The following is a 19,154-nucleotide window of genomic DNA, read 5'->3' on the forward strand; positions in this document are numbered from 1 at the left end:
TGTTTTTCCAAAATGCTGTAGGCATTAGGCATAAAAAACATCCCTATTGCTTTGTTGACCTGTTTAATGCAGTTTCTACTGAACAATTATTACAGGTGCTTCCCACACGCTCGCCCTGCTGAATGTGCTTTACAAATACTAACTCAGGCACTCCTGTGATGGCCCCATGAGGGAGAGGCTGTCATTTTCATCTCTGGTTTGCAGCTAAGGAAACTGAGGAGCAGAGAGGGAGACCAGGTAACTTGCCCAGGCCACGCAGCTAGTTATGCCCAAGTCAGGTTCACTACCAGTCGTGCCCTGCTGTTTCTCCATGGCATGGCTTTGCCGTGTCGTTTCCTGGCAAAGACGGGAACCTAAGTGGGAGGGTGTGTGCACGCGCAGGCACGCGCACGTACAAGCATACCGATTTTTCAGACTCATGGAGCACTACATTGACGAGGCATTTTGAGTAACACTGGGAAGTATCTGACACACATGTGCTTATTAAAACCGTCGAATTAGCATGCTCTGTTCTGTGAGGGATGCTCTCCTGCTGCTTCCAGGGGCCCAGCATGTCAGTTGCTGGATGGTGCCACACAGCAGGCATTGTGTCTTTCCTCCGCCACACCCGGAGAGGAGGACCAGTCCACAACAAAAAACAGAGACAGCCCTGGGGTCAAGAGCGTTTCTGGTGGAAGAATTACAGTTATTTCAGTTTTTTCAATTATTTACAGTTTTTTCAGAGTTTCAGTTCAAGAGAAGTTCACACTCTATGAGTCTTGCAGTCCTGACAGTCAACAGATGACTTAGGGCCTAAATGGTATGTGGAGTATTGAGATACTCTGAAACCAAAATCTTCATAACTTAATACTTGGGATTTTTATTCAGTTTCAAAGTTGTTAAATAGTTTGAAAGCTGAGTTGGCATTCCCCTGGGATTGAGGGCTTTGGCAGATCGGCCCTTAGTTCTGGGGTGCTTACACCTGCAGCTGGGGCAGTTCTCAGGCCAGGGCAGGGTCCCTTTGTGTAGCTGGCTTTGAGTTAACCCTCTGAGCCTTAGGGATGGTGCACACACAGGGGTGTCGGGCAAATCAGCTCACAAAGGTCACTTCCTAGATTACGAGGTGACATTGTTTGTATCCTCACCCATGTGCATCACTCTTCTTTTTCCGACTTCATGGCTTACATTTTCTCAGGGAAACCATTTATTCTTTCCAAGTGCCATTGCATTTTAATCTGGAAGAAGTTTGCATCACAGGAAACAATTGAAACCCCACAATAAACAAAAATAAAATATTACTGTCTTTTTCCTTCATTGTTGGCATTTCTAAAGTTATCCCATAGCTCTAAAAATTAACACTGGAAAAAGTGTGATTAATTCCTGGCTTTTAGTGTTGAATATAAGATCTGTTTTAAACATAGATTTTTGTTTGTAGATTTTACATCTGTGGGGAAAATTTCCTAAGCATTATTAGTTTACCACCTATAGTAATAGCTTTTATCAGAGTCTGAGGCTTTAGTATGTCTTTTGTGGCTTACATGTTTTTGCTACAAGAGCTTAAAAAGGGGAAGAGAATTATTTTTAATGTCTGGATTGTCTGAATGGAATGTTTTGATTCATGTGATAGATGTTAAATGCCATGTGAAAACTGACATTGACTTGAGACTTAAATTTCACAAGCATTTTCTATGTCCTGTCCCCACACAGGCATTTAAGAGTGTGAGCCTAAGGAGAGAACTCTGGGGAAAGGCCTTCCCTACTGGATTTCCTGGTTGTAGTTCTTTCCTTCTGACCCCTTGTGCTGCTGTCGATGTGAGATCAGGGCTCCGAGGTCAGGATGCTTCAGCAGTACAGTGTCCCCTCGCTGTGATTATAGAAATTGGATCCCCAAAGAAGTAACTAGTATCATTTGTTACCTAGTTTTGAGAAGAGATTCTGTTTATAACATTGTTTACATATTTCTCAGGCTGCTTCACATTTTCCTTACCTTGTTACTGAGGAAACCTTATTAAATGGGAAATACATTTTCAGATATTGAACAGGGCATTTGGTCTCTAACCTTGAGACTTCCTTTACTACATTCGTGACCTGTGTATACCCAGGGTGTGTTGCAGGCAGGCAGGTCAGGCAGACGATTTTGTGATACCCAAGGGATTGGTTTTTTGGTTGCTGAAAAATGACACTTAGATATTCAGCATAGCATCAGGTAAGTGGAAACTTGTTTGCATAATTTAATTTTTTTTTCTAGTTTGCTTTTCATCAGGAGCTATCCAGATTGATGTGTACTAATCATATTGTCCTACTGTTTCCAGAAGTCCATTTAGTGTTCAACTAGCTGTCATCAGTGTGTAATATAAATTGTTTACTTTGCCAGTACCTTCTAGAAGTAATTCTATTTTTTTTTTTTTTTTTGAGACAGAGTTTCACTCTCGTTACCCAGGCCGGAGTGCAATGGCGCGACCTCGGCTCACTGCAACCTCCGCCTCCTGAGTTCAGGCAATTCTCCTGCCTCAGCCTCCTGACTAGCTGGGATTACAGGCACGCGCCACCATGCCCAGCTAATTTTTTTGTATTTTTAATGGAGATGGGGTTTCACCATGTTGACCAGGATGGTCTCGATCTCTTGACCTTGTGATCCACCCGCCTCGGCCTCCCAAAGTGCTGGGATTACAGGCGTGAGCCACCGCGCCCGGCCGAAGTAATTCTATTCTAATGTTCTCCAAAGAGCTCAAAACTTGTACAGTTATGAAAGAACCAGTCACAAGACCACACAAGCAACTACTTAAAGGTCATTCATTGGTTGTATTTTCAAAAGTGTCAGATAATCTTCCCCTTTAAAAGTTATTTTGTCCTTAACAAGGGAATAAGTTACTTTTTTATAACTTTACCTGCTGAAATTCAAGCAGATGAAACAGGAGATTCTAAATTAACATTGGCTGCATTTTCCATGGCCCCTAAATCAACTGTATTTCAAGAGTAAGGACAATGGGTACAGTGGACACTTGTCTTGATCTTAGTGCATAAAACCAGGCCACCACCTAAGTTGTAGGCTTTTGTTAGTGTAGTGAGCCGGTAGATCCCATGTTTCATGCAAGCCGTGGGGCAGGTGATTTTTGTGGACTCTGAAACATACTTTCTGATGCTTGATTGCAAGAGTTTGCTGTAATTCTGTTACAGAAAGTTAGGGACTAGGTGTGTCATGGTGACTTTTATATATGGAAGAGCGAGGAAGTTCATTTTATGAATAAAGTTTTTGTATTGTTCTTGGTGTATGTTGACATTTCTTGCTAAGACATTTTTCCTCTGTGGTTTTATCTCAAGTTAAGGGGGTGATGTTTCCTGGAAGAATTCTGAACCCTGTGTAATTGTCATAATCTTGTTGCTGTTGTCTTCTAGCATCCTCCAGGACAAATAGCAAGGAAATACAGCTCCTGCTCTACCATTTTCCTAGATGATAGCACAGTCAGTCAACCAAACCTCAAGTATACAATTAAATGGTGGGTATTTGGATTTATTTATTTATTTTTACTTAATTGAATGCCTTTTCTGTTCCTTAACCTGACGGCTAAGCTGGTTGGTTGTGGGGTCTGGAAGTAGTAAGATTGGATGAGTAAGGGTGAGGGTAGTACTGATAATTCAGGAAATCTTTTAAAAAGTGATTCTGGTAGTTAAATATGGGATATTCAAATTATTTTTACATATTACTAGTTACATTAAAAGACCAGAATTTCAAAGTATTTTAAATGTAGATTACTTAAAATGCATTTTGGACTTTTGTTTATACTTTCTATGCTTGCACTTTTTATTGAAGCAATCCTGGCATAACTCTGCTAACTTTTTACCTTCTAAATAAAATGAGACTCCTGTGTTCCTAGTTGAAGACCCGGGGCTCCAGATCTTGATTGATTGAATCTGACTGCGGTATACTGTGGGTGTCTGGAGTTTTAACAGATCCTGACTGATTGAATCTGGCTGAGATATCTGTGGGTATCTGGAGTTTTAACAGATGTTGATTGATTGAATCTGGTTGAGGTGTACTATAGGTATCTGGATTTTTAACAGATGTTGATTGATTGAATCTGGCTGAGGTGTACTGTGGGTATCTGGATTTTTAATAGATCTTGATTGATTGAATCTGGCTGAGGTGTACTGTGGGTATCTGGAGTTTTAACAGATGTTGATTGATTGAATCTGGCTGAGGTGTACTGTGGGTATCTGGGTTTTAACAGATGTTGATTGATTGAATCTGGCTGAGGTGTACTGTGGGTATCTGGATTTTTAACAGATGTTGATTGAATCTGGCTGAGGTATACTGTGAGTATCCGGATTTTTAACGTATCTTGACTGAATCTGGCTGAGGTGTACTGTGGGTATCTGGATTTTTAACAGATCTTGGTGATTGATTGAATCTGGCTGAGGTGTACTGTGAGTATCTGGATTTTTAACATATCTTGATTTGATCTGGCAGAGGTATACTGTGGGTATCTGGATTTTTAACAGATGTTGATTGATTGAATCTGGGTGAGGTATCTGTGGGTATCTGGAGTTTTAACAGATCATGATCGATTGAATCTGGCCGAGGTGTATTGTGGGTATCTGGAGTTTTAACAGATTTTGATTGAATCTGGCCAGGGTATCCTGTGAGTATCTGGATTTTTAACAGATCATGATTAATTGAATCTGGCTGAGGTGTACTGTGGGTATCTGGAGTTTTGACAGATGTTGATTGATTGAATCTGGCTGAGGTGTACTGTGAGTATCTGGATTTTTAACAGATCATGATTGATTGAATCTGGCTGAGGTATACTGCGGGTATCTGGAGTATTAACAGATCTTGACTGAATCTGGCTGAGGTGTACTGTGGTTATCTGGAGTTTTAACAGATCATGATTGATTGAATCTGGCTGAGGTATACTGCGGGTATCTGGAGTATTAACAGATCTTGACTGATTGAATCTGGCCGAGGTGTACTGTGGGTATCTGGATTTTTAACAGATGTTGATTGATTGAATCTGGCTCAGGTGTACTATAGGTATCTGTATTTTTAACAGATGTTGATTGATTAAATCTGGCTGATTGATTGAATCTGGCTGAGGTATACTGTGGGTATCTGGATTTTTAACAGATGTTGATTGATTGAATCTGGCTGAGGTGTACTGTGAGTATCTGGATTTTTAATAGATCTTGATTGATTGAATCTGGCTGAGGTGTACTCTGGGTATCTGGATTTTAAACCTCCCCAGGAGAGTCTCACAGGCAGTCAAGGGTTGAGGACCCCAGATGGAAGTGGACAGCTGCCCTTCCCTCCTTCACCAGTGTCCCCCTGCCACTTTCAAATGAACTGTGAGTTAGAATGTAGTAAACAGAGAAGCTGAAGAGCAGGAACAAGCTAGCTAGCTTGCAACTTCAGTGTAGATAACTGGGCTTCCCCGACAGAAAGACATGGTCTCTGCACTGCACACATTTGAAGCTCTTTCAGTCTGTAATTTGGTTGCTTTTAAAAGTATATTCTTTTTCTTTTCTTTTTTTGGAGACAAGATCCCTGTCTCCAGGCTAGAGTGCAGTGGTGTGATCGCAGCTCACTGTAACCTCCACCTCCCAGGCTCAAGAGGTCCTCCCTCCTGAGCCTCCCGAGTACCTGGGATTATAGGCGCACGCTACCACGCCCAGCCAATTTTTGTATTTTTTTTTATTGTAGAGATGGGGTTTCACCATGTTGCGCAGGCTGGTTTTGAATTCCTGGGCTCAAGCAATCCACCCACCTTGGCCTCCCAAAGTGCTGGGATTCCAGGCATGAGCCACTGTGCTCAACCAAAGGTATCCTCTTTTTAAAATGTGCACCAGGAGCTGGGCAGGGTGGGTCCCAAGTGAAGTAGTGCCATCAGACTCCTTCCCTGGAAACATCAGCGTCTCACACTTGGTGTAGCTAAACAGTCGAACACAGTTAGAGACATCAGCGGGTCCAGTTGAGTTCTGCAGCCAGTGGTGTTGACAGTAGGAGAGGAAAGGGATACTCGGAAGGAAGAAGAATGAAAAAGATAAGAAGTTGTGAAATCCACATGCTGTCCCACTCTAAAAATTTTCCTAAATCTTGCCCTACTACTGTCCAAAGGAAACTCCTGTTTTCTTCTTCGCTTTCTCTCCAATTAATCCAGGTCCTCTCGCCCCTACTCCAGACATTTGAACTGATAACAGCATCATTCATATTGTAGTTCATCTTCATTGTGGGCATAGCTGAGCATTTGTGGGCCAGAGTTACTCCCTGAAATCCAGTTACAAGGTTGTCACTGTGAGAGAATGCCTGAGGTTCTAAAAGCGATTTACAAGCTGATTTTTGGAGGACAATCCGCCTTTAAACTGGAGATTGCCAGAAATAAACATATTTGTAGATTCTAGTTGGGGATGGGGTAGAGGGTTGAGTGCTAATCTAACAGTGGAGGAAAAGCTATAAAAAGTCTGGGTACTCATTCAGTACTCACTCTTTCTGTAGACATAATTTTTTATTTTGAGAACTTGATTTTCCCATTTTTCCCCTAAATGCCAACAGCTGTGGTATGAATTTAGAGTTTGTCAGCCACACTTTGTGCCTCTGCAGCCAACCCCTCCCCACAAAATCCTCTAACAAGTAAAAGACGATGATCAAAGAAAAGAGCGGAGGGTGGTGGGGAGCCTCTTTGCACACTGGGACATACCCTCAGGGTCCTTGTCCTCCAGGACCAGGGGACAGCTGATGCCCATCACAGTCTTGTCTGTGGCTCAGCCCCTCTCTACTACTAGAATCCCACCCCTCTTGCTCTTTGAAGGTTTTAGGATTGTCATATACGTTGCTAATTTAGCTCTAGGTAAGAAGTAAGACAAACGCAGTGCCAAAAATCACAAATCCATTTTGTTTTCTTGTGCAAGAAAATAGCATTTACTTCTTCCCCAGCTATGTGGCAAAAGCCGCTGAGCAAACCCTTTTGTCCAAATGTGCTGTCCTCTGGTGAGGCTCTGGCCCTCCCTTGGTGAAAGCACACCGTTTTCTGAGGACGTGGCAGAGCTGGCCAAGCCTCCGAAGCTGGGCACTCGGAGTGTCGGGTCCTCCAGGTCCCCTGAGTTCTTTGTGTCCTGACCAAAAATCAGAGTGCCTTGACCACTCTCTGGCCTGGTAAACTTGGGTTTGGTAAGGGTGGTAAGAGCCAGTTAACTCTGTGGCTCACCAGGGTTAATTGATCTGGTTGGCTACTCTGGGCAGAAACTAAAGGAGGCCTTAGATACTTGTCTGGTAAGATTATAGGGTAGACACCAGTGGGCGGTTCTTTCTGGAGGTGAGGCAGAAAAGATGAGCAGTGTCACAGCACTCCTCTTGGACTGTTCCTGAGAGACGGGGTCACCCTGGCCCTGTGAAGGGGAGATACCTGGGGTCCTTCACCTTGGAGGCTTGTAAACAAGGCACAGGCTTTGTTGCACAGATTGCCAGTATGGTTGGCTGTCTGTCCCTCTGCTTTCCAGGGGCCGGATGGCACCCTGTTTGTTGCCGACATGCGTGGTAAGCCCCTCAAGGCTGCTCCACCTGGATGGAAGGACACTGGTCCCTTTGATGGGATGAAATAGGGGAAGTAGAAACAGTGACTGGCACAGCTTAGGTGAGAAGTACTGCAAAAACAGAGGAACCTGAAAAGAGACCAGAAAGAAGGGGAGAGCCAGCAAAACGGGTGTCAAAAGTCAGATTTGACCAGATCTTCTAAGGACAGGTCTGAAAACAAAATAGCCCAATATAGTTCTTCTTAGACTTTAAAAAGCCCTAAAGCCATAACAGCAGTTCACCACTAGGGTTAATCCTAAACCCTGGGCACTGCCTCTAGGAAAAACCCAAAGACAGAAAGTGGTGAGCATGGCAAGCTCTACCCTGACAGGAAAGCAAAGTTCTCCTCAGTGTGGTGCCATTCATTGGTTCTCGAAAAACAAAGAGTTTTGACTCTGGTGCCTCCAGGGCTGAGCGTTCTCCATTGCCTGCTGATCCTCATGGTTTCTGGGCCCCTGACTTACCCATACGGACCCAGAGACCCATCCGCCCCCCTCTGTGAGATGAGCATGCCTCCTGTTACAAAGTAGACATTCTACACTCACCCCACTGTGGGTCTACAACTGGCCAATCCCAAAACACGTTTTGGGGAGAGACACTCTCCTGGGAGCTGCCTTTAGAGTAACCCAGACAAATTCCATCTCTGGGCAAGGGCAATAAGAGCCCTTGAGGGGGTCAAATGAGAGCCAAGATATGACCCCACCCAAAACAGATTCTATAGATTCACATCTCCCAGGAAGACTCAGAAAGATAACAGCGGCTAAAAAGAGGGTGAGGATCATGTGTCCTACATGGAACCCATACAGCAGCTCTGTGTGGCCGATGCAAAATGTAGCGGCACCTGAAGCATGATGGTTGATTACCAAAACCCTAAGGTGACTCTTGGATGCTGTGGTCCCAAATGTTAGTCCCGAAAGATTAACTGGTTATGTAGGAACACGATAGACTGTCCTATAACGAAACTTTCCTGAACATACCCTTAGACCCAGAGTCCCAGGACGTGTTTGCCTTCACCGGAGAGGCCCCCAGTGGACCCTTCAGGTGCTCTTCCAGGAGTGCTCACAGAGCCCCACTGCTGTCCTGGCATGATGGCCAGAGACCTGGCTGTTGGGGTGAATGCCTTGCATATCACCTAAAACATTGTACAGAAAATATGTCACCAACTGACACAGGTCTGAGACGTTTTAAAAAGGCCACCCAACATGTTCTAAAATACCTGCAACTCCCGGAGGATGGCTTGCCAACCAACAGAACATCCAGGAACCAGGGCACACCACAGAAGTCCTGGATATAGTCTAGGGTAAGGCTGCTTTTCCCAACGACCATATTTGACGAAAGACACAGCTGCAAACAGTTAAAATATCGCAGACCTTTGTAGAACCGCTAAGATATGAAAGGACCTTCGTTTCCACTTGCCCCACTGTCTCAGGCCATCGTGCTGCCTAATTAAAAGGGGGCATACTGGGGCAGAGATCCATTTTTGGGGAGATTCCAGCCTCAGGTTGGACAAGAGAGGCTGTATGTAGAGGGAAGCTGCAAACTTGGGCCTGATTCAGTTGTCAGCTGACGGCCTCCTTCCTTACCAACAGTCACCTCCTTCAGGACGACTGCTGAGCTAGTCCACGGAGCTGCACTGTGCCTGAATCCTCGGCCTGGTAGTCTCCCTTCCTGGGATAGAACCTTGAGTGGAAGTTGGCCTACAGAGTGGCTGTACTTTTCCTGGAGGTCTTGGGCCATGATAATATCCAGTCTTGCCTTTGGCTTGGGAGATAGTGACCTGGGGACCCCGAAGACTTTCCCCCAGTCTGTAGAAGTCAGAGGACCTCTTACTAGGGGAATAACAATAATAGGGACTTTTCTTTTAAAAATTAATATTGTGAGATCATGCTTTTATGTATTTTGTTTTATTTGATCATAATTACAACTCCATGATGTGGGTCGTATTGTTCTAATTTTATAAATGAGGAAATAAAAGCTCTGAGAGGTGAATTAGCACTAATAAAGAGGAAGGAGCCAGGTTCAGAACCCAGGTTGATGTGACTTCAGTCTCGTGATATTTCTGCTGCTTTATGCTCCCTCACAGGGGAAGCAGGAACATCTTTCTCAAAGACATTACAGCAGTCATGGCACTAACCCCAATCACATGAAACATTCCACAGAAATGTGACATTAGATTAGAAGAGCAGTCATCACTGCATGACTAGTAAACGAATGAAACTAATTCCTCCCTTGCCCAGAGGTGATATGGCCAAACAGAAGGGCACACAGCCTGATACAAGCCAGAATCCTGGCGGCTACCGCCTGAACCCGAGTTTTCCCATTTATAAAACAGAATCAGTAACATCTGCTATTTTTTTTTCTTACGGGACTGTTAACGTATGTGAAAACACTTTGAAAACCTTATTACTTTTTATAAATTCTGAAGTTCTTTTTACCTCAGTTATAATTTCTTCATAAGCTTACATGCTTTTCAAGATGTTACGAGAAAAAGGATGTATTAGCACTTATTTGCTCATGCGTACTTTCAACACTAGGCTGAAGTCATTTGAATGAATATTTCTGGAAAGAGGTTTGGAAGAACAGAAGAGAGTGAGATTAGCTACTGTCATGTGAAGTCCCAGGGAAACATCTGAGTGCTTTGGAATGTCTGTAAGCTGACGTGGCTGAGTAAGCGGAAATGTTTGGGCTGTGAGTGGGTACCCGGAGAGTGTCAGAACACAGTCTGCTGCAACCAGTGAGCTCTGTTCTTAGAAGGTTAAAAAATAATTTTTGGCCTCAATAAATTTTAATGTAAACCAAACATAGTGGAAGTATCTCGACAGTTTTTGAAAGAGAAAAATTTTAAAAATTGGTCAGAACGTGAATAACCCTGCCAACTAGAAACTCAAATTGAAAAAGGCACCTTTTTTTTTTTTTTTTTTTTGGGGGGGGGGGGTCCAGTTGGAGAACACTTGGTCAAAAGATTCAGGTCAGTGTCAGTGAGTGTGAATTGATAACAGACACTGGGAGTATGCTGTGTAGACTTTCTGCAAAGATGTTTGGCAGTATGTATTGAGAGCCTTGCCATTGTTACTGACTTTAGGTCAAGAAATTCCAATTATAAGATGTATCCTTATGGAAATAATACAGTCGTAGATGGCAGTAATATTGAGGTGTTCATTATGGTGTTAATTATAATTGCAAAATGTTAGAAACAACCTAAACATTCAGTGGTAGGAGAAAAGTAAATTATTCGACAACCATATGAAGGAATATAATCAGCCATTTAAAATCATGTTTTTAATGATAAAAAATGTTAACATGATTGGGGTAAAAGTAGGATACAGACCTGTCTGCTTATATACGTAATTTATAGAAAGCTGTATATCTTAAGCTAATAGTTATATTTGGGCAGAAGATTTTTCTTTATACTTTCTAAATATATTCTCCAAAATTTCTGCAATGAATATATTTTCTAGTCACAAAAAAATTATTTTAGAAAAGAAAAAGTTCAGGGAAAGGGAATTGTTCATTAAATTCAGACCTTTTAAAATGTAAAATAAAATTTTAAGATAGTGCTACAAATAAAATTAGAGTGCCATTTCAGCAAGTGAATGAATAACTTGGGCAGATTGCCAAGAGGTTATTAAGAGAAAAAATAGCAAACTTCTTGGGTCATATTCACATTTTTCTGGTAGTTATGAAGAAACCACAAATTTTCTAAACTAGTAGTATCTGAGTTGGAGATTTCTAAAGGTGTTTTCTTTGTACTACCTATTTTTGTTTTTACATAGTGCTACTTTTTTTTTTTTTTTTTTAAAAAAAAAGAGTAAAGCTGAAAATTTCTGAATAGAAAGAGCAAGTTTGTTTCTAAATATTACTTGAAGTTCTTTTGTTTCCGGAAGAGATTTAATCATTCCTGGGTATGGGTACCAGATTGATTTATTCAGAAGAGGACATTTTCCTGATCAGTATTGTGAATATGGGACTGTTTAGAAGGATTGTTAGGCGTTTACTTGTGTTTAAATATTTATGTTCAGACTGTGGCCAGGTAACGTGTGAGGTCTCGAGTATGCTCATGGACACTGAACCTCTGCATTTTATTTTGCAGTGTTGCTCTTGCAATATATTATCACATCAAAAACAGGTATGTGGATTGTTGTGTACTAAAGACATACATTGTCTTCTGTTATGTTGCTCCTATTTTTCTCCTATTCTAGTTGCCTCAGCCTCTGAATTATACGTTCTTAACTCATATTTTTATAGAATTTCTGAAGGTTGAATAATTTACTAAAACTTCCCAGGTAAGTGCTGAACTGCTTTCGAATCAGAGGAAACCAAATGAATGTGGTTGAAACCAGCAAAAAGACAAAGCTTCTCAATGATGTTTGGCTTCCTTTTTCTTCTTTATTTTATGTAAAGTTTGTTTAAACATTGTCTTTTGTAAACTGTAATTTTAAAAGTTTACTAAGTGCAGCTTTAACATGAAAAACATTTAATTTATAGTTTGAATTCAGTAAAGGCAATTTTGTTATAAATTTAGGCATAAACTATTTTAATGTAGAAGCCCTCTGTGATGTAAGTGTATCTGGCAATAGTTGGTTAATTTTAAAAGTCAGTTAAAAACGGAATAAAAAAAAAATCTACGTTATACATTTTATTTCAATGTAAAACATGTAAGAATACATTCATTTGCCAATTTTTTTAAAATGCAGCTTCAAGACATTTGCTTCAAGCACAGGACATTGATTGGAGAACCAAAACATATTTCATAAGCCACAGCTGTAATTAATTCATCCTTTCCAAGTTGGTTTTTTCCTCAGTAGTGAGAGAGCTTGAGGACATTTGCATAACAGATGAGCGTAAAATCTTTCCAGTTTTGACCACACCTAATCTACAGCAAATTTATTTTTAGTGATTTTCTTTTATCAAATGTTTCCAAAGCGTTCCCCTTAGTTTTCATGAGGACAGAGCCACTCTCATGGTAGTCATATTTCATGCATAATGTGACATTTGTGTATGTTCTACGAGTCTACTAAGCACAGCTGGTGTGAGCTAGTTTGGGATCAAGCAGAGCCACCACGTGGTAAGTGTGAGCTCAGCCACTGGGAGCCCCACACCTGTGTGTGTTTACAAAGCGTGGTTAGCGCAGGGGAGGTTGGATGACAGCTTCTAATGGACAGTATTGGAGAAAACATGAATAACCAGAAGCAGACACCTAGAAAGGGATTCTCTGTGATCACCTGTTTCCATACTGTAATTGTGATTCATGGTTCTTTATGGTGCTTGAGAATTTGGGGTTTAAGAAATTACAACAGTCCAACTTTGGAACTCTAAATCTTGAATTACAATAGTATATCAGTGAAAATGGAGATTTTGTCTTGTTGCCTTTTTCTATACTAGTTTAAACTTTTTAAGTCTGTAAGGCTTAAGAAAACAGTATAATCACATCGATGAAACTCAGTGTGCTTTCAAGACAATTTTGCATTAGAATCTCTAAGATATTTCTCAGTACTCAGACTGTGATGGATCCTGAAGTGAATGCAGCCAGAGCCATAAAAGTGAGAGTCAGCTTTGTGAAGTGCCTACTCTGTCTGCTCTGGTCAGTTCTTTACATGCTTTAATAACAACTCCTTAAGGTGATGCTGGTATCTTCATTTTACAGATAAAGAAATTAAGGCACAGAGAGGTTAATTTGACTAAAATGATGTAACTAGTAAACTGGGGAATTGGGAAATGAATGCAGTCTACCACCCAGATGTTTAATCATAGTGCTCTCATTGATTAATGGTGATGACTTGTGCCAAAAGTAAGTGATGGGAAGAAGAGAAAGTGGAGTGAAAAATTGAGCATTTGTAAACAAGCATGATTAATGTACAGATTGCCACCTGCAGGTCTCCAGATACGAGGAGGCATGCCCATCTGCACACCTTCTCCTCTCTGAGTCATGCTAATTGGCTTTTGGTGCTTGATGATAGACCTGTTAGCCTGATAGAGGTGGTGTGCGTTCAGCTGGGACACACAGCTTTTAGTGGAAGTAAGGAAACAGTCTACTGCTTCAGAGTCGTCTTAGTTTAAGCTCTTAATCCTCATTTATATTTTTAGCCTCTCTTCTCATTTTTAAAGTTACTTCAGGTGAGTGTTTCTCTAGAGTGGAGCTCTCATTCTTCAGGAAAATTGAATGGGGCTCAACTACCAAGGAATGGCCAGGCTCTATTTCTCATGCAGCATTTTCAGTGCTTCACAGGGATTCAAGATTTGGTTCATTTGAAAATTCAGTAACTACGGTGAGGGAATCTGCTGATTCTTTGTAGCCAGGTTCGGTATCAGAGTATAACCATGCACACCCAGCAGCTTTCGGCTCACAGATCCCCTGCTGGGTTGAACCTTTCTTTCACTTGGTCTATCTGTGTGTCTGCTGCCTGTGATCATGCAGGCAAGCATTAATGAGCACAGATGTAAATGCTCAGAGCTTTAAAAATAATTGCTGTTGTGCAGATATAGGAATGAAAGTTGAGCTGTTAAGCTTTTTCTTTTTCTTTTTACACAGATGGTAAATTTGTAAAGCAGAAATTGTAATGTTCGCCATGATAAGTTTGTATTAGGGACAGGTCTGTAGCTTTCTGAAGTTCTGAAGCCTGGCACGGAAGCACAGACTGTGGAAATTACATGCAGTTAGCCAAAAGCTGTGGCTTCCAGGTTTGGTTGTTTAAAGAAAAATTTTTAGACAAAACTCAAATTTCATAAAACAGATGAAAGTAGAACTGTCACTGGTGAGGTATGGAGGGTCTCTGTGGAGCCCAGTGGCCCACAGCACTGTTCACAGTGAAAGCTACCTTGTTAAGTGGTTCTGTGCATGCACCTGCCTGATAATAGCCAACTATTCACTTACAGGTTATTGACTAAAGACTTTTTACCTGTCATCGCTTGTTTTTCAGTATAAAATTGTGAAACTTAATGAAGTACTTACTTTGCATGTTGTGAATAATCAGACTGATCTCTAGGATATATTGAGTATTCATTCTTACCCTGGCACTTCTTTTCTATCAGCCACAGTATGGTGATGGTTTAAGCAGATCCATCAACCTTTGCTTGGAAATAAGATGTCAAATTTCAGTCATTTGCTTAGATTCGGTTCATTTGAAAAGTCAGAAAATTAAAATTAAATTTTTACTTAATTAACTAAGTGTGATTTAGAATCTTAATTTCCTTGGGCTATTCAAACAAAAGTGATTAAATATTGTACCCAAGAAAAACAAATCATTATTCATGAATAACCATTTAGCACTGACTTGTGTTTCTTGAAATAGTAGAATTGGCTAGGTGCTATGGCTCACGCTTATAATCCCAGCACTTTGGGAGGCCAAAGCAGGTTGATCCCTTGAGGTCAGGAGTTTGAGACCAGCCTGGCCAACATGGTAAAACCTCACCTCTACTAAAAATAAAAAAAAAAATAAAAATAAAGTTAGCCAGACATGGTGGCACATGTCTGTAATCCCAGCTACTCGGAAGGCTGAGGCAAGAGAATCTCTTAAACCTGGGAGGTGGAGGTTGCAGTGAGCTGAGATGGTACTGCTGCACTCCAGCCTGGGTGACAGAGTGAGACTCCATATCAAAAAAAAAAAAAAAAAAAAAAAAAAAAAAAAAAAAAGAGTCATTGAATTAAAATGTATTTTGTTTGTCATTTTTATTTGAATGACATTCTTACAGAAAGTAAGTTTCATTTTCTGTTATTTTTTCTACCAGGGATCCAGATGGAAGGATGCTCTTAGATATTTTTGATGAAAACCTTCACCCTCTTTCGGTAATGTTCTCTTTGTGTTTCGTGAGATGATTTAATTATTTCTTTTTTGCTCCTATGGGGAGAACAGTCATCTGAAAATATTTTCTTCCCCAGAAATCCGAAGTGCCACCAGACTATGACAAACACAACCCAGAGCAGAAGCAGATTTACCGGTTCGTTCGGACGCTGTTCAGTGCTGCTCAGCTGACAGCTGAATGTGCCATTGTCACCCTGGTGAGTGCTGTCAGGATGGCCACACCCATCCCCAGCCTGGGTGGTCCAGGGCTTGTTCTTGTCACTCAGGGGAGTGGACTTCGAGTAGGGAGTCCTCGCCAGGTGACCTTGGGGACACTGTGGCATAAGCTTCAGTGTTGCCTTTCTCCTCGGAGAATAGGGGATAGATATCCTAGAAGAGGGTGTGAAGATTGTCCCACAGCACCCACCTAAAGTCATTTGTGAAATCCCGTTTAAATTCAGTAAATGCCGAAATTAAAAGTGCAGGTAAGTAAAGCCGTAGGGGTAAGGGAGTAGTCAGATGGCCAAGGTACTCCCTGTAAACATCCAGGTTTCCTGTTGTTGGTTCCCTGCAAAAATTGTAATGACATTAGTAAGATATGAGGAATACTTTTATCTGAACACTTATCTAGGAAGGAGTGTGTGTATTCTTAGCTTCTGTTTTGTGGCTTTTGACTAAATATGTCTGCAGGATATTTAGATATAGTAGGGAGGTAATTTATATTTTAAGACTCAAGAAAAAATAAATAAAAATTTATTCTAATGGCTGGGCTCCATGGCTCATGCCAGCAATTTCAGCATTTGGGAGGCTAAGGCGGGAGGATAAATTCGCTTAAGTCCGGGAATTTGAGACCAGTCTGGACAACATGGTGAAATCCCCGACTCTACAAAATTAAGAAATCAGCCAGGTGTGGTGGCACATGCCTGTGGTCCCAGCTACTTGGGAGGCTGAGATGGAAGGATCACTTAAGCTGAGGAGGTCAAGGCTGCAGTGAGCCATGGTCATGCCACTGCACTCAAGGCTGAGGGGCAGAGGGGAGACCCTGTCTCAAAAGAAGAAAAAAATTCTTACTTGGATTTTTAAAATGTTACTCACTATTTAGGTCAAATCTCACTTGGGAAATAGATTTAACAACGGAACTCTTTTTGTCACTGACCTTTTACATTGTGTGTAACTTAGATGAGAAATGAGCTTTGCCTGTGCCTGAGCTATCCTGGAGATCAGAATACCGTTCTCTGTAGTTTCTGAGAAGGGGCAATTGTCTAGTAGAAGCTTTACAGGCACCGAAGGACTCTTGTCTCTGCCACACGAAGAGCTGTGTGCTCTGAGGCTACCTGAACAGGATCCCTATTTGCTTGTTTGCTCATTCATTCATCTGCTTATCCATTTGTTCATTTCTTCTCATTGAACTCGCACCCTGAAGGATAATAGAACAGACAGTCAAAAGGAATCATTAGATGATTTGGAGTGATTACAGGTTCCTAAGTCATAATTGAGAAATGTATGTATTGCCCAGCTTTGTTCCTCAAGGGGATTTCAAGTTCTAACATAAACACACAACAGGGCAACAGGGTTCAGATTTTTATGTAGGGAAATTGGGTGAAGGGAAAAGAGGAGTAAGAAAAGCGGAGGAAACCGTAGATGAAATTGGTACTGAAGCACGTGCCATGAGGAAGGATTTATTTTGAAGCTGCTGTAGATGGAAGGTGGTGGGGATTTTTTACACCTTCAGTTCCTAAGAAAAATGTGGCCTGGTTATGAATGGTAGAACCTTCTTGTTTGGGGTTATGATTCAGCGTGAAGGAGGTTTGTGTCCTGTGGAGGACAGGGCCAGCACTTAAATCCCACAGCTCGCCAGTGTCTACCTTGAGAGAACATCTAACAGGCTTCCCTCGCTGCCCTCCGTGTCACTCAGCAAAGGTGACAGGGCTGATGAGTTCACGTCTTTGGAATGGAATTATTCACTTTTCTTGTGAATAATCGTAACTGTTGAAATCTTCATCCTGTGAAATAAACTGGTGTTGAGCAGGATACCAGTTTGCATGGGGGTCTTGGTTGTTTGCAGCTGGAAAGGAGCAGGCTTGGAGGCCTTTGTGGTGGGTGCAGCCCGCAGCCCATCCTCTGGTCACTGCTGCCTGCCGAGGCGCAGCCCAGCTGCATGCTTGTGGGCAGAGGGCACAGAGATGATGCTTTGAGCCAGACTCTTGTAGGACTAGTCCTCCCTCCTTGTGTCCCCTAGAGTTAGAAGCAGTCATTCAGGACAGGTCTGGCCTAGAGTTGACAGAGATGCATTCATTAACTCCTGCTTTTCTCCTGGGCATGTGTTTGGCATCTTGGTCTGCTGCTCAGGAGGCAATGGGGGAGGAATAGCAGTGAGCCCTGGCCCTGCTTCCCACACGGAGCAGGACTGCAGCCTGCTGTGGACAGAGCCTGCAGGCCCTTCAAAGACCCAAATCTACCTCACCCAAAGCAAATATTTCACAGCTTAACGAACTTTTTTAAAAAGAGTAACTTAGTATCACTAAGTATATTTTTTAGCAATATGCCGAAAGCTCTCTTGTAGATACTGCCACATGAAGAAATTCGAAAGGGAGTGAGGTCATTGATTTGCACCTCGCTGAGTTGTGTAGATGCCTTTGTGGTGTTCCTGAAACAGCTGGGAGTAGCCAGGCCTGCAGTGAGGTGGGTGGAAAGGCCTTGGCATCCAGCTACCCCTCCACAAGGCCCTGCCCTTCCCTCAGGAGTTACTTAAGCTGACTGATCCTGAGAACCATGTGCGGCACCCACTTTAGTCCCATGTGGTACTTTGACAACACCAAAAGCTCACGGCCTGTCTGAACTGGAATCTTCTGTTGGAAGGATGAGAAAGCCAGAGGCCAACGCGGAAGGGGATGTATTGGAAGGTCCAGGCAGGTCCCACATCTCCCTTCTCCTGTAGGTGTGGGAGGACATCAGGCTGTAGAAAGAGGCCCACTGCAGATTTCTCTTTGGGCTGCTGCACCTCGCCTTTGCGCCCCTGTGGCTCTGGGCCCTTAATATGCAGGTCGGCTTTCTTGCTTTGGATGGGAGGTGGCAGGTGTTAATAGCTTTCTCCACCCTGTCTTCATCGCTTCTCCAATTAAGGCCCCACACTCTCTTAACCCCATCTCCTTTTTCAATTTTGGAGAGGGGAGGTTTTGACTGGCCCAGTTCCTTTGGGGTCAGATGTTCATCTGTAGAAGAAAATCAGTCATGACCCAGAGCTGAAGGGGCTTGGTCCTGCGCTGTTACTGTTCTCACTTTGCCCTCTTGTCTGTTCAGAACCTGTAGTAGTTCCCCATCTTCCTCAGAGGAAAACCCAGAGCGCTGACATGTTAATGGGGCCTGGCAAGATTAAGCCTCCTTTCATCTCTGCCCAGCTGCCTCCGCCACCTGCCCCAAGACCTCTACACACAACCCCTCTGTCACAGGCGTGCTTGAGATGCATCCAGCCCTCCTCCACCTCATCTTTGCTCAAAGGGCACGTCGGGGGCTGTTGCCTGGCCACCGTGTCTGAAGTTGCGGCCTCCCTCCTGCACCAGGATCCCTGCTCATCACTTCCTGCTTTTTCTCTGCGTGCTTAACACCTGTCGGCATTTTTTAGGTTGCAGTCATTAGTTTTACTGTTTTGTCGGTGAGCTCCGTGAGCAAGAGATGTTTTCTCTTTTTGTCCATTTGGTTCACTGCAATATGACTAACATCTGGAACGCAGCCCAGCTCATAATAAACGCTCAGTAAGTATTCATTGAACATGCAGTGAGCAGTAGTAAGTGCCTACTGGCTGAACTACATGCTGGTAATGTGCCTGAAACGTA

General features: G+C 42.5%; 1 protein-coding gene across 4 annotated transcripts in view; it reads left to right on the top strand.

Moving 5' to 3' along the window:
- The window catches only part of CCNY (cyclin Y), a 204,719-nt gene that overhangs the window by 157,239 nt on the left and 28,326 nt on the right, over window positions 1–19,154 (top strand). For all 4 annotated transcript variants that reach the window (XM_039478748.2, XM_010349006.3, XM_010349010.3 and 1 more), the window contains 4 exons: window positions 3,376–3,476; window positions 11,634–11,669; window positions 15,269–15,326; window positions 15,420–15,539. In XM_039478748.2, the coding sequence (XP_039334682.1) occupies window positions 3,376–3,476; window positions 11,634–11,669; window positions 15,269–15,326; window positions 15,420–15,539 (315 nt within the window). The remainder of the gene's footprint in view (window positions 1–3,375; window positions 3,477–11,633; window positions 11,670–15,268; window positions 15,327–15,419; window positions 15,540–19,154) is intronic.

This window comes from Saimiri boliviensis, chromosome 8 (genome assembly GCF_048565385.1).
Source record: "Saimiri boliviensis isolate mSaiBol1 chromosome 8, mSaiBol1.pri, whole genome shotgun sequence".
NCBI lineage: Eukaryota > Metazoa > Chordata > Mammalia > Primates > Cebidae > Saimiri > Saimiri boliviensis.